Source organism: Miscanthus floridulus, chromosome 5, assembly GCF_019320115.1.
Source record: "Miscanthus floridulus cultivar M001 chromosome 5, ASM1932011v1, whole genome shotgun sequence".
Classification (NCBI taxonomy): Eukaryota; Viridiplantae; Streptophyta; class Magnoliopsida; order Poales; family Poaceae; genus Miscanthus; species Miscanthus floridulus.
The window spans coordinates 13,741,918-13,758,192 of NC_089584.1; the positions used below are offsets into that span (position 1 = coordinate 13,741,918).

Here is a 16,275-nt window from a genome sequence, read left to right on the forward strand (position 1 = left end):
ATCTTTAGACGCATGCATGAAGCATTAAATATAAATAAAAAATAAAACTAATTACACAGTTTAGACGAAATCCACGAGACAAATCTTTTAAGTCTAATTACACTATGATTGGACACTAATTGTCAAATAACAACGAAAACGCTACAGTAGCGTTTTGCCAAAAAATTTAACATCCAAACTGGCCCTAGATTATTCCTCGACATCGTCATGCTCTCCACCTTTGACACTTTGACAGACAGGTGAACAATATGACTCGACCGCAGATTAGTTAGCGGCAACTGATGATGACAATATGGGCAGTGTCCTTAATTGGGTAACTGCTGGATTATATGGTTTCGCATGAATAAGTTCCCTTCCTGACGATGGGCCTATTTGGTACAGCTTATAAGCTACTTATGGTCAAAATAAGCTGAAATTAACAGCCAAACGGTATGCTTTTTTACAGCTTATTTTAGCCACGCTTATTCTCACTCTCACCACTCTCAGGGTGTGTTTGGTTGAGCTGTGGCTGTGGGAAAAAGCTGCTGTGGGCTGTGAGCTGTGGGAAAGCTGCTGTGGGCTGTGAGCTGTAGAAAAGCTGAAAGCTATTTGGTTAAACAAGTATAAAATATACCTTGTATCTTTATCTCTCTTGAAACAACTATGGAAGAGCTTTTTATTCCACCAATTTCGAAAAGCAGAAAGCCAAAAGCTAAAAGTAAAGTCAAACCAGCTTTCAAAAATATACTATGAAAAAACAGCTGCTTCTGAAAAAGCAGCCTCCAAAAGCAATCCCTTTGATTGAGCTTTTGGCTTTTGGGGCAAAAAGCCAAAGCCAAAAGCCCAACCAAACGGACCCTCATTTGTACTAAAAAATAGAAGCTGAATCAGACCAGCTTATTTTGATCGCCACTTTTACTCTATTTGCGCAGCTTATCTAGAAAGCGCTTCCCTGATAAGCTGTACCAAACAAAGCTGATATATGATTTGCTGATTCCCTGGTTACAACAGTAGTAAAATTTATTTTTGACGTAACATGCAAGATATGGTTAGTTTGTGTGGTGTATCTCCGACCACGGGACCCTGTTCATGATGGGCACTGCCTTTATGATGGGTGTTGGAGCTGTCAAGTCCTGGGAGAGGACATGGGTGCTGTTTAGTTCCCTTCCATTTTGCAAAATTTTCAAGATTCCTCGTCGCATCGAATCTTTGGACGCATGCATAAAGCATTAAATATAAATAAAAAATAAAACTAATTACACAGTTTAGACAAAATTCACGAGACGAATCTTTTAAGCCTAATTAGACTATGATTGGACACTAATTGCTAAATAATAACGAAAGTGCTACAGTACTATTTCGTCAAAAATTTCGCCAACTAAACAAGGCGGTCTCTCAGGCACGCCAGCTTCAGCATCATCCGGGAATCAGTGAAGACAGTGGCACTGGCCAAGTGCAATTTTTTCCTCGAGTATGAGACCCGTCCATGTGGATTCAAGGGGGATACTACCCAAGAAGAAGAATTCTTCAAACGGCATGTTCATGCCCTGTTCCATGTTAGCAAGTCTGCCATGGTTGATTCTTCAGTTAATGATGAAGGTTCAAATATTAGAAGTAACCATGTTGGTCTTGGTCTTGGTCGAGTCCTTGAAGGCTTCAAAAAACAAGACACCAAGTACAAGTGGACGTTGATGGAGAATTGGAGATAGAGCTATCTCTTATGCACGACATTCTCTACACCAAAGCAGCTATGGTCCACATCTGGTTTGGCTATTGCATCCGTATCGTGTCAGTGCTCACAGTATCAATCTTGCTTCTGCTGTTCTGGTTCAGTATCAAAGCTGGGTACAACAGGGTCGATGTTGTTATCACTTATGCCTTGTTCGGTGGTGCCTTGCTTCTGGAGATGGTATCGCTGTTGGGAGCCCTATTCTCCACCTGGACATTTGCCTTTCTATGCTCCACGCAATGGAGTGGCCTTCGGCATGCAGCCTTGTGCTCGGGAAGTTGGGACCAGCTTCGTCGTGTAATCGTTTCCCTTCACCGGCTAGCCTACATTACAAGAATTGCTGGCTACTTCAGATTATCAAGGAGGTGGCATGGTACCATGGGGAAGTGCAGCATGTTGGACATGTGCATCCGTTGGGGCACAACCCGACCTCTTCGCGTCATATGGGCTAGGATGCTAGGCTCCAGCGTTTGGACTGTTAACATCCCAGACACAGTCAAGGAACATGTGGTGGATTATATAAATTTCATCAACGAAGAAGGTTCAATAAACACACTGGGGGTGATTAGGAAGAACTGAGGCCAGGTCGCACTAAAGCACCATGATTTTAAGGTTGGCGAGGCACAACATGGTGCTGAGGTCCAAGAGGCCATCGTCATCTGGCACATTGCCACTGATATCCTCCTCGTAAAATTGGGGAAGTTGAGGACCAAGGACACAGAGTGTTGTAGGGGCAATCAAAACAATCTCCCACTACTTGATGTTCCTCCTTGTTGAACGCCTGCTATGCTACCTGGCCTTGCTCAGATCAAGTTATACCAACGGACAGAAAAAACTTCCCCCACTCTCAGTTCAGCAAGCTGGATTTACATCGTCTATACAATGGTCGTGGAATTACATGGTGGTGGCCCCAACTCTGATTCTCGGAGCCACCGAAGAGAGCAACTTGCCAAGAGACTACTCGATCACCAGCCTAAGCTGGACGAATTTGGCATTAAATCTCGTGTAAGATTTGGGATCAGTCTAGCGGAAAAACTGCTCAAGAGGGAGGGCAAAGAGAAGGACTTATTGCGAATAGTCTTAGATGTGTGGACAGATATTCTAGTCTATGTGGCCAACCGATGCAGCAGGGAGTCGCATGCTAAACAGCTTAGCATAGGTGGTGAGTTTACAACTCTCATATGGCTTATGACAGAGCACTGTCATCAAGCTGGTTAGAGACCAACCTCTTACTAGGGATGGCAATGACCCTGTCCACTGTTTCATGGAAGTTGTTATTAATCCCCATACTTGGGATGTGGTTAAATATGACATTGGATCTGTGCGTATCTTATATCATATAAAAAAACATTATATGAAATGTTGAGCCACCTTTGATTCTATTTAATATGTCATGGTCAATTGATGTCCATCTTTAGTATCTTGAAGTCTTATTGTGTTGATATAAATCATGATGTTGCTATTGCCATTTTGATGCTTGTAAAGGGGGATGGAGAACCCAGTGGGGGTGGGAAAAAATGAGCTTCAAGGACAAGGATAAGGTATTTTCTTCCCAGTGGGTATGAAATGGGGAGGAGTGCTTCAGGTCCAGATCAACGACTATTTGCTATTACAGTTCATGAACTTGACTCCCAAGGAAAGCTCAATGAGTCTGCTATATTAGACACTGATGATGTCGTGCAGGATGATTTCAGAACCAAGAACCAAGATACTGGTGAAAGCTATATGTATGAAGAAATATGGGGCTGTCGCAGATGACAAGTCTCTAAGTAAGTAAGTATGATAATTGATACGGAATAATCTAAAACTGGTTCCACGGTCAGTACTATCCCATGTTCATAAATAGTTCACTCTTCATTGGCATCTTGCTTCTATGCTATAAACAGAGGATGCTGGGAATTCATTTTTAATGGGCACATGACACACATCACAATGTCCTGTATCTTGTATGTCAGTGTCAGTGTCCATACCAAAATTCACAAGGGTCACATCTTGGGCTAAAGGAGATCATCACTCATCAGCAAATAATCATTGACATTATTAAAAGGTTTTCTGTCAGACTTGCAATATTAGAGTATGCTTGTCTGATTATTAGTACAATTTCAAGTACTGTTTTACATGCTTGTACTCTGAGGGGCATGTGAAATTATTTGCTTGTTCATCTGTTATGTGTGCTGTCTAGTTGTTGCCAACATATGGATAAGTAAACTATGGATAAAATTATGTTTTATATCTTCCATAGAAGTTGGAAAACGCTGAATTAGTACTGCTGGTTTCAAACGGCTGGCAAACAGTTACAAACTGAACTGATGGTACAATCACTTCATTTTTGGCATACCTCTGCTTAACTTGTACCTCCGTTTTCTTCTGTTAAATTTATAGATCATACGTTGCCTGGCTACTCAGGAACTCATCTAGTACTGTCACAGTTGTGTTTGGTCACTTCCACGCTGCCAGTCCTAATCTATTCTCAGGTAAATCTATTATTGTCTTTTGCTAATTTGCTGCCTCTGGACTACCGACTACCAGCTACTTCTCTTTGCTTTTTGTTGACTGTATTTTCTTTTCATTGTTGAGTTTTAGATATCCTTATGTTAGAAATTACTTCATCTGTTTGCAGATTTTTGAACAGAAGGAATAATTGCTAGAGCAGAATTGGGTAATTCTGTGAATATAACTGAATCAAAGGTTTGTCTCAGATTAGGAACATAACATGTTTGCTAATTGCTAATGCTCCACAGGTTGGAACATGTTTCTAATCTAGTTGAAAAAATCCCCAGAAACTGGCAAAGCCCAAAACAAACTTGGAAAGGACACGTGAAAGTCAAAGATTGAAGGAAGCAGCGTGCAGCGACGTCTCACCAGATCACGAATCAGATGCGATGGATTTGCATGCTGCATGCATTAGCACGCATCCATCAGGATTAAAAAAATACAGCAAGTTGCTCGCTCCCATGCTCTGACTCTGACCAAGAAAGGCTTGGCCCCTTTCTATTTTTGGATAAACATAAGGCAAGGCTCAGCCAGCTCTTGGCTACGCTCCAGCCCAGCACCACCATGGCAATGCGTGTCATGAGATTGCTGCGCGCCGCCACCTTCGTCATGATTGCAATGGCCTCCTGGGGAACGCACGGCAGTGCCAGCGACGAGGCCAGTTCTCTGCTCGCTTTCAAGGCTGAGCTCGCTGGCAGCAGCAGCTCCGGTGTGGTGGCCTCCTGGAACGCCAGCACCGGTGTCTGCAGATGGGAAGGCGTGGCGTGCAGCGGCGGCGGTCAGGTGGTGTCGCTGAGCCTGCCCTCCTACGGGCTCGCCAGCGCGCTCTCCCCGGCCATCGGGAACCTCACGTTCCTGCGGACGCTGAACCTGAGCTCCAACTGGTTCCAGGGGGAGATCCCGGAGAGCATTGGCCGCCTAGCGCGTCTGCAGGTGCTGGACCTGAGCTACAATGCGTTCTCCGGCACGCTGCCCGCCAACCTCAGCTCCTGCGTCAGCTTACTGCTGTTGAGCCTCAGCAGCAACCAAATCCATGGGCGCATCCCTGTCGAGCTCGGCAACAAGCTCACGCATCTTCGGGGGCTCTTATTGGCCAACAACAGCCTGACGGGCGCCATCCCAGGATCACTAGGTAACCTTTCATCCCTGGACTACCTTGATCTGACACACAACCAACTCGAGGGTCCGGTACCACATGAGCTTGGCAGCATTGGAGGCCTCCAGACCCTTTTCCTCTTTTGGAACAGCCTATCGGGTGTGCTTCCACAGTCCCTGTACAATCTGTCATCGCTGAAGAACTTCGGGGTAGAATTCAACATGCTGTCTGGAACTATCCCTGCTGATATTGGCGACAGGTTCCCTGGCATAGAAACCCTTAGCTTCTCTTACAACCGGTTCAGTGGAGCTATCCCACCTTCGGTCTCCAACCTCTCTGCTCTCATAGAACTTGGCCTCGCAGGAAATGGATTTATTGGACATGTGCCTCCTGCTCTGGGGAAGTTGCAAGGTCTCACTGTCCTGGACTTGGGTGACAACAGGCTACAAGCCAACGACAGTCAAGGGTGGGAGTTCATCACTTCCCTGACGAACTGCGGCCAGCTTCAGAATCTGATTCTTGGCAACAACTCTTTCAGTGGTAAAGTGCCCGGTTCAATCGCCAACCTATCGACGACTCTCGAAACTCTTTATCTGGGAGACAATAGGATTTCTGGAGCTATTCCATCGGACATCGGCAATTTGGTTGGTCTGAAATTACTTGAGATGGCAAATAACTCCATATTTGGAGCGATCCCGGAGAGCATTGGTAGGCTAGAAAACTTGGTTGAGTTGGGCCTTTACAACACTAGCTTGTCAGGCCTCATACCTCCATCACTAGGAAATCTTACACAGCTGAACAGGCTTTATGCATACTATGGCAATCTAGAGGGGCCCATTCCAAGGAGCCTGGGAAACTTGAAGAATGTATTTGTCTTTGATCTGTCAACAAATCGACTCAATGGTTCAGTTCCCAAAGAGGTGCTAAAATTTCCTCAGCTTTCTTGGTACTTAGACTTATCATACAATGCATTGTCTGGGCCACTCCCAGTTGAAGTTGGTAGCTTGGCAAACCTTAACCAACTCATTCTATCAGGAAACCAGTTGTCAAGCAGCATACCTGACAGTATTGGAAATTGCATTTCACTGGAACGGCTGCTGCTGGATCAGAACTCATTTGAGGGAATCATACCTCAATCTCTGAAGAACTTAAAAGGTCTCGCCTTACTGAACCTGACCATGAATAAGCTCTCTGGTAGTATTCCTGATGTCCTTGCTAGTATTGGCAACCTGCAACAGTTGTATTTAGCACACAACAACTTTTCAGGTTTGATTCCAGCAGTTCTACAGAACCTGACACTATTGTCGAAATTGGATTTGTCCTTCAATGATCTCCAAGGTGAAGTGCAAAAAGGGTGTGTTTTTGCAAATGCAACGTCCTTGTCGATTCACGGAAATGATGAGCTTTGTGGCGGAGCGCCTCAACTACATATAGCTCCATGCTCCATGGCTGCTGTGGATAACAAAAGACAAGTGTCAAGATCCCTTATGGCCACCCTAATATCAATTGGCGCACTTGTATTCTTAGGTATACTAGTTGCTCTTATTCATTTGATCCACAAGAGGTTCAGACAAAGAAAGGCAAGCCAACTCGTTTCCACACTAATTGATGAACAGTACGAAAGGGTTTCTTATCAAGCATTGTCAAATGGAACTGGTGGTTTCTCAGAGGCTAATTTGCTCGGACTAGGAAGCTATGGTGCTGTTTATAAATGCACTTTACATGATCAGGTATCACCACAGCTGTAAAGGTGTTTGACATACGACAGTCTGGGTCCACTAGAAGTTTCGTGGCTGAGTGCGAGGCACTGCGAAGGGTACGTCACCGTTGTCTCATAAAGATCATCACCTGTTGTTCAAGCATCAATCATCAAGGTGAAGAATTCAAGGCACTGGCTTTTGAGTTCATGCCGAACGGTAGTCTAAATGATTGGCTGCATCCAGTATCTAAAGTACACACTCTGAGTAATACGCTCAGCCTAGCTCAGAGACTAGACATTGCTGTAGACATCATGGATGCTCTAGAATATCTTCACAATCAGTGTCAGCCACTGGTAGTCCATTGCGACCTCAAGCCAAGTAACATCCTCCTTGCAGAGGATATGAGTGCCCGGGTTGGAGATTTCGGCATATCGAAAATCCTTTCTGATGGCACTAGTAAAACCCTGCTAAATTCAGTCAGCTTCACTGGACTGAGGGGCTCCATTGGTTATGTCGCTCCAGGTAACAGAAGTTCCTACTCACAATGTTACCTTCGGTCTCTAACTTCCATTCTGTCATGTCTAGCTGCCTCTGCATGTGTACTGAATCCATCGACGAAATAAACTAATGTCCGAAATTTGAATGACACTGCAGAGTATGGCGAGGGTCGATCTGTCTCAACTCTTGGGGATGTCTACAGCCTTGGCATACTGTTGCTTGAGATGTTCACCGGGAGGAACCCTACTGACGACATGTTCAAAGACTCGTTGGACCTTCATAGGTTCGCCGAAGCCGCTCTTCCCAAAGGGGCCTCGGAGATAGCCGATCCAGTAATCTGGCTGCATGAAGAAGCTAAGGCAAAAGATACTGCTGATGCTGCCAAAATTAGAAGCCGGAGCGAGGAGTGCTTGGTTTCAGTGATCCGGCTCGGCGTCTCCTGCTCAAAGCAGCAGCCAAGAGAGCGAATGGCGATGGGGGATGCTGCTGTGGAGATGTGTGCGATCAGAGACGCGTACCTCATGGTTGCCAGCTAGCTGGACGGAGATCTGGAAGAGAAGCAAGCAAGCCGCCGAATCCTCTTATTCTGATTAAGTTTCTGATGTTCAAAATCATAGAAGCAGCAAAGCAGGAGGCCCAGTTCTGAACTAAATCATTGTACGGTTTAGAACCTTCATTCATAGCTATGAGCCTATGACAATGATGAAATCAACACAATTATTATTTGTTATACTTGCTTCTTGTACCATTGTGGAAACATGTGCTAAGTGCGTTCTCGAAAAAAAAAACTACTTGTACCATTGTACGCTGGTGAAGTTGCGCATTACCAGGTTTTCATATTTGGATTTGGCAAACTAGTTGCTTGATTGGCTGCTATAATTTTTTTAAGCTGAAGGTGTAGAGAGATGACGGATCGGTGGAGAACTGAAGGTGTATCTGCTGACCCTATACAGTTCATCATTGGATTAGGAAGAACAAAGAGAGAAGGAAGCCCAACAGGAATAAGCAAAGGTTGATGATTGACTCTGCCCAAGAAACAGAACACCTCAATTTAGGCCAAGGAAATCTTTTTTCAGAGGACAAGGAAATTGCGTGTTTACTGGGTTTCATCAAGACAAACAAATCTGAAACAGTTGGATGTACTTCACGTCGTCGAAAACAGTATGCTCTGATGTTGATTGGACATAGAGACTTCACCCACTGCCCAATAATGCGGTAGCCACTAGCCCACACTACTCACTCAAGTCTCAAGGTGTGTGCTAGTATTTGCCTGCAGGGTGCATGAGCACGAACAGGTTGATCTCGTTGACGTCCGTCTCCGGCGTCGGCTTGCTTATCATCTTGAAGAGCATGTACCCGCGCGCGAGCCTGAACTTGCCGGTGCCGCCGACCACGGCGCGCTCGATGGTGCCGGTGAACCCGAGCAGGGGGCCCTGCACGGACAGCGTGCTCCCGCCGTACTCGCCGGCGGTGAACACCAGCGTGATGGACGTCAGGTAGCCCTTGCCCAGCTCCAGGCTCGTGCCGAAGAAGACGCCCTGGTACCGCCCCACGAGCTGCGACGACCGGTCCGGGCCGACGCGTATCTCGTCGTCCACCACGCCCATGCTCCCGAACGACGAGTTGGCGCCCAGCGGGGACTGCAGCACGGCGGTGGCCGTCGCTTTCGCCCCGGTGTACGTCTCGTGCACGTACAGGTGGATGTGTGTCAGGCCGTGGTGGTCGCCTTCGCTGCCGGCGGCGGCGGCAGCGAGGACGGCGACGGACGACGTCAAGGCAAGGAGGAAGAGGAGGTGGGGAAGCGAGGACGGGGCCATCGTGATGGCTGCCTTGTGGCCCTGTGTCGTCCAGTGTTTCCCGGCTTTCATTTAAAATAGGAGTACCGAGTACGTACGAATGTGGCTATGTGGAGGTGGGAGTGGTACGCAAAAAATAGATGATGTTTTCTTTCTCTCTTTTTTTTCTTTTTTTTGGACAAGGGAGCAATAGATGATGTTGACTTGCCAACAGCTTCGTGGGTGGGCACAGGCGAATCATGGCGGTGGTTGTGCGCGCCAGCTGCCTCCCTTCTCTATAAGAGCAAGGCTAATGATTTCGCCTGCTGACGGCTAAATGCATGTGCCATGTCATACCGTCTACTCATATAATAAGTTGGATGGAAGACGAGTAATTAATGTTTTGCAGTTGCAGCCGAGTACAGCGGTAGCTCCCAGCCAGCAACCAGCTGCAAGGTAGCCTTTTTGTCTCGTAATCTGTGATTCAGCCGGCGACGTGGCACCCTCTCTCCTAACGTGGCATTCTTACCGTTGACGTGGAGCTCATCTCGCCGACTTAAATACCTTATTATACATGCTCTAAAGCTGTGTTTGGGGATATTGGGTGTCACATCGGATGTTATATGGAGTGTCGCATGAGGTGTTTAGTACTAATAAAAAAATAAATTACAGAATCCGTCAGTAAACCACGAGATGAATTTATTAAGCCTAACTAACCCATCATTAGCACATGTGTTACTATAACACTTTATTATCAAATCATGGACTAATTAGGCTTAAAAGATTCGTCTCGCAAAGTAGTCGCAATCTATATAATTAGTTATTCTTTTAATCTATATTTAATACTCATGTATGTATCTAAAAATTCGATGGGATATGGTGTAAAGTTTTGGTGGAGGATCTAAACAAAGCATTAGTTTAATTTTTATTTATATACAAGGGTTGCGGTTGAGAAAAAAGAAGAAGAACAATCGTTTGTACTTTTAAACACGTTGACCAAGTCGTATATTTTTTTTTTGAAAACACGACACAGATGGCCGTCTGTCTTCTAATAATAGGCTTAGCCGCTTAGCGCTCACTCTCCATTCCTTTATTGCTTTTGGTCAACGTGTTCTAGCCATAGGCTGAAACTGAAAGTTGATTTTCAATAAAAAAAGGATTGTATGCAAACTTTTCTAGTTATCGGAATAAAGAAATTATTTTATTCTAAAAACATATCCGTGCAATCCCTTTTGGTACACGCAACTCTCCTGTCTCTCTCAAATTTGGGAAGGTTTCGGGTGCTTTTCATCTCTTTCTCATCTCACTATGGATGGATCTTAATTTTCAAGTCCAGTGTGGCAAACACGATCGTATCTGGAGTCATTCCAGGGAGCATTAAGCATTGGCATGTTGGCAAACTTGGTTATGCTAGGTGTTTTTTTTTTTTGTGACAAATGGTTATGCTAGGTCGTTGTTCAACACTGATTTGTCAGGCGGAATACCTCCATCGATTGGAAATCTCTCAAAGTTAACTATCCTTGATGCATACCATGCAAACCTGTAGGGATCAATATTCCAGCAACCATAGGGACAATGAAGAATCTGATATCCCTTGATCTTGACATACAACCGCCTCAACGGTTCCATTCCAACAGATGTAATATGTTACCAAAAATGAATAAAGCCATACATGCTCACACTACTAAAAAAAACATTTCTAGGGGCGGCTAGTAACCTTTTGTAGGGGCGGTTTGCCCAGCCGTCCCTACGCAAAGGTCTCTACAAATCATGCATTTGTAGGGGCGGTTCCCATGCCGCCCTTACAAATCGATTTGTAGGGGCTGCTGTAGTACCAGCCGCCCCTATAAACAGGTATTTGTAGGGGCGGTTGAATCTAGAACCGCCCCTACAGTACGTTTTTCCGCCAAAAAAATTTAAATTTACAATTCAAAATCGTGTTGCCGAACGTCCCACGACCGACGTTCCGAACCGTGTTCGCGTTGCCGAACGCCCCGCGACCAACGTTCCGAACCGCGTTCGCGTTGCCGAACGCCCCGTGACCGCGACTACAAGCACAAGAGTATTCTATAAACTACAATTACAAGTCCAATTCACAAGAATATATACAATCCATCATTAAATATACAAATTCCATACATATTGTTATCAACGTCCTAGAGCTAGCCTTTCAGTCTCACGAAGGTGTTGGTACTAAGGATGTGTACCTAACTCAGACTCTCGGTCATGGTAGGCGTCTCTGACGTGTACAATCTGGTGCAATATGAAGTTGCAAAGATCGCCGACGAGCTCTAAGAGTTGGTCATCCTTGTATGGGTCTCTTTTCATTCCTTTCTCTTCTCTCCACTACAAGATAACAAGTTTCGGTTTAATATTTCATACCATGTACGAAGTTTTTATACTACCGGTGAAGAGGTTCAAACTTACCCTTAAGGGGTGTCTCCTGTAGGCACCGGTGTTACTCATCATAGAATATATATAGTATCCACAATGTACACTCCCAGGCCTCTGCTTGGGGCACTGTGTGTTTTGCATATAAAAATATTAAGTAATACTTTTGACAGCAATGTAACGGAGTACTGAAGAAGTAAGTTACACTTACCACACATAGTGTTTTTATAGCCAGCTTTTCCTTGCTGGATCATGCCTTCCATGATGATTAGTGACATAGAATCTAAATGCCCTGTTCGAATTATTTTAACAAATACAACTTGTTAGTATCCAAAAGTGAACGTTAAGTATGTATACAAACATATAAGCTAATGAGGATTGTCGATATGTATACGTCTTGAGAATCGATATGAAGTCTTTGTATGTCGCCGGGTCCTTATCTAATGAATTAAAGACCCATGCCATGCTCCTCTCGACATCGACGGCTATACAATTCCAGTGGTTGCTGCATGGATTTAATCATAGAACTAGATAAGCTCTTTTGCATCGAATAAAATATATCGAACAAAGCTTTAAGTATAGAGTTGAACTTACTTGAAGTTGTATGGTAGCCATATAGTAGAGTGTTGTTGTAGATTTTTGAAAGCCAGGGCAATGTATGCCGCAACCTTAAGGGACTCTTTCCTTAGTTTCGCCGTACGGATGCGCTCTTTCTTCCGAAATGTCTTTGCAGCAGCTAGCTCTTTGGCATCCAGTGTCCACCGTTTAGGGTAATTAAAATTTGTTTGGGCTATAGCTTGAGGGTCTACATACCCGGCTTTCATACTTGGCATTTGTTTGACAATGTGCACTTGCATTCTACAAATCACGACGTGGGTTAGTTACAACAAAATTCAAAGATTACATTCATATCATATCGGGAGGACAAGGACTTACAGGCACCACGTGCGAATTAGATTCATCTTCATTTCTCCTAAATGAAAGCATGTGTGCATGTCATTGAAGTTAAAGACAATTTTCCCAGCTGGGCTTCCAAATGTGCCGGCAGGGAAGCATGCTTGTATGATATCTATGCTTATTGGGAGAACACGCAAGTACCAATCATGGAACTTTCTCATTCCAAGTGGTAGGCGCTGGATGTCCCAGTTTGGTAGGAAGGGCTTGCCTCTTTCATATGTTTTCGGGCAATCCTTTGATCATTTGATGTCACCAACATTTGGATACTGCTTTGCAATTTGGTGGAGTTTGCTAGTTACGGCATCCTCAGAACCCCGTGATGGGACTTTTTTTAACTTGGTTCTTAGGCTTGAACTGGTCATGGGAATACCACTTGGACACCGACGAGACGTCTTTGATCGGAACATAAATTGGCCTTATGTTGATTGGAATCTTCTTTCGAAGTTCCCATTCAGGCACGTCCTCGTCTCCTTGTGCATCACCTTCAGGAGGCACTCGTTGTCCATGTATCGGCTGTGCGTGTTGAGAAGATTGTGGCATCTCATCATACACTTGCTCGGTACGAGCTAGAGAAGGTTGTGGCATCTCATCAGGCACATGCTCGCTAGGAGGCGGAGAAGAATGTGGCATCTCAGGAATGTGGAGGTCACGAGACGGTGAAAATATCTCTCTGACCTCAACAACTCGCTCCAAATTTGGAAGAGGGGGAGGCAGTGAAGAAGTAGTCAATATAATGTCCCATTTATGCCAGAGGATGAACTGCCCCATAACGTCTCCGAGTAACACCAGCCCCTCAGGAGTTGCGTAGTCTATCCTCCACTACATGAACTCGGGCTTCACTATATTCACCTCGACCCTAGTGTAGTCTGGTGGTATCTTATTATTGTGGTGTAAGCCACCGGGAGGATGTGCCACACCTGTTGCCACATCCATCACAGTGTTCTATCGGCCGCTGAGAAACACCAAGGTGCAACTAGTTGGTTCTTGTATGCGATCGACTGGGGTTGTGGCTGCAGTGGAACCTTGGCTGCTAGGAACTTTCAGAGGGCTACCAACTAATGCCAGTTCTCTCGGCGGTGTCACTAATATCCGTGTCTCCGTAGATAGTCCTTGCTCCTCCAGCGCCTTCGCAACTAGAGCCTTCACTTGGAGCTCAAGACTAGTCTCCCGGTCTCGGCCATATTTCTTGTACATGTGCCTGTCCTCTTCGAATCCTTGCTTTCAGGTCGTCCTTTTCTCTAGCCCCCTGGTGCGGCCTGTGTGCTCCTTGTTTCCTAAGCCAAGGCTAAGCTCGTCCCTCTCTCTAGAAGGATTGAATGAGCACTTCTCCTTGTCTTCAGCATATTTCAGTATCCTTGATACCGCCTCTTAGGTCTTTGGCTTATCAAACTTAAGATTACTGTCGGATGATTCTATACTCCTCGCATATATCCAGTTCCTTGAGCGTAACTTCAAATTCATCACATCGATATTTCCAGCAGCTGTGGCCTCTTCGTCTATCTTCCTAAATTGCTCTTCCTTGGCATAGTAGCCACTGGGGCCTAGATGATGGTGGTGTTTGTTCCTCTTCGCCAGCTCGGTGTTACGGGCACTGAGCTTAAATGCCTCCAGTGAAGTCTTCTGAGCCACGAGCTCCTCCCATTGACTAGGAGTTATTTTACCAAACTCGTTGAAGGGAGTTAACCCCTTTTAGATATACTTCGTATTGAACTCTGACCTCCAACGTCGGAATGACTCCCATCATCCTGATAGCATTTTTTTACCAATTCGTGCTTACCCTCCGAAAATCTAAAATTGACCTTCAGCTGCCCATCCCATAGTGCATTCTTTGTGTTCTCTGCTACCTCTTTCCAGTTAGGGATTGCTGGGTTCAATTTATCTCTTACTAGGGCTCCGATCACATTACAGAATTTTCCTCTTAATTTCTTCGGCTCAAGGATCTCCCCTGCTGGCCCGACCTCCGTTATCACATAACATGCCTTATCTAGATATAGATTTCCTTTTCTATCCCCTCATTTCCTCTTAGGCTTGGTAGTCGTGGTTGTGTCTTGAGTTTGTGGAGCAGAGGCATCGTGATCCGTCTCTGTGGCTGTTGCCTCTGCTCTCCTTTCCTCTACTCCGTCTTGTCCAGCGAGATGTCGCGGATGTCGACGTTGTCTTTTTTGAGTTTCAGGAGGGACCTGTATATACGACATGTCAAAGTGTTAGTAGAGGTAACACAGCCAAAGATTTAGCAAAATTTACAAGCTAAGGCTTTTTCCCTACCTCCTCGTTCGGGTCAAAATCATTGTCTAAATTTTTCTCCGTTGGCCTCCTTCTGGCTTCATGTGGGAAAGGATCCTCGGAACTTTCATATCCCTCTTTCGAGTCATCATCATCATCCTATTCTTCTTCGCCTTCAGCAGCCTCTCCTTCGGGGCCTTCCTCCTCGTCACATTCCTCCTGAGTAAGCATCACTTCTAGATCCTTTTCTACCTTGTTATTGAACTGTTCCTAAGTAAGCTGGTCCTCTAGTGCTTGCTCCTCAAGGGTTGGCTGCTCATTAGGCTCGGGGCATTGGGCTGCACTGTTTGGTGTCCGCGACATTATTTCGCGCTTTGTTCTAATAGATGCAAGAAAGTGTGCTTTAGGTACGCGAGAAGGTATAAGAAATCAAAAAGGTCTATAAACCAAAGTAGTCCTATAAAACAACAATATATAAAAAAACAAGTAGTAGCAGTAGTAGAGGCCTCAGAAACATGTCAATCATCATCTGATCTTGAACTTGGAGCATCAAGGCATCATAACAGAGAAGAGAGGAGAAGGTAATGTAGAGGCGGCTGCTAATGATGCCAAGTTCCTCACAAGTTCTTGATCATCAGCTCATATTCCATATAATGTATGGACTTGGACAATTTCATCATCGGCAAAATAAAGGAGAGGAGAGGAGATGGGAGATTTGGCAAAAAAGCAACAACTGCTTAGCAAAACATAGAGAGAAAAATATGTAAAAAAAAGCAGCAGCTGCTTCCCAAATATAGAGGATAGGAAAAATAACCAAAAAATAGTTGACTGCTGCCACATGGTTGTAAGACCCCTACAGATCAAAATCTGGTAACTTAGTAGAGGAGTAGAGTAGAGGAGGAGTAGAGAAGTGTAGCAGCCAGTAGTTAAGAGTAGCAGCCAACAGCTAGGGAAGAGAGTAGAGTAGCAGCCAGCTAGTAGGAGTAGCTAGCAGTAGCAAGTAGAGTAGTAGTAGTTCAGTAGAGTAGAGTAGTAGTAGTAGTAGTTTAGTATAGTAGTAGTAGTATATACAAACAGTTGTATCCAAAATAATCAGCTATAAGCACCAGTTAATTAAGAATTACAAGATAAAAACAGTGTCATCCTGGGAAAACATAGGTATTTAGGAAAACATAGTAAGTTCATTAAGAATTACAAGATACGTTTCAGCACACTAGTTTCAGTTTTGAGTTAAGACCACAGCATAGTACCTTCTGAAAGTAATATCAGCACAAGGTAGATATTATATGTTGGAGTACCTTTATTTTTGGGCTGCTAGATAAGTCACTGCCAGTAGAGATAGACATACAGGTCTGCGGCTATAGCTAGATGTAGTGATGTCATAATGTCTTCTATCTATATAAAAATGGCTGGATGTAATTATGTCATAATGTC

General features: G+C 44.7%; 1 protein-coding gene and 2 pseudogenes across 1 annotated transcript; 2 read left to right on the top strand and 1 right to left on the bottom strand.

Moving 5' to 3' along the window:
• The first annotated feature begins 362 nt into the window (after positions 1-362).
• On the top strand, positions 363-2,944 carry LOC136454259 (uncharacterized; annotated as a pseudogene).
• Positions 2,945-4,491: 1,547 nt separating this feature from the next.
• Positions 4,492-8,438, top strand: LOC136449553 (probable LRR receptor-like serine/threonine-protein kinase At3g47570; annotated as a pseudogene).
• A 182-nt stretch (positions 8,439-8,620) lies between these two features.
• LOC136449554 (dirigent protein 1-like) lies at positions 8,621-9,372 on the bottom strand. Its single transcript, XM_066449601.1, has one exon. The coding sequence runs from the start codon at positions 9,361-9,363 to the stop codon at positions 8,755-8,757; it is 609 nt and encodes a 202-aa protein (XP_066305698.1). The 5' UTR covers positions 9,364-9,372; the 3' UTR covers positions 8,621-8,754.
• Between the last annotated feature and the right edge of the window lie 6,903 nt (positions 9,373-16,275).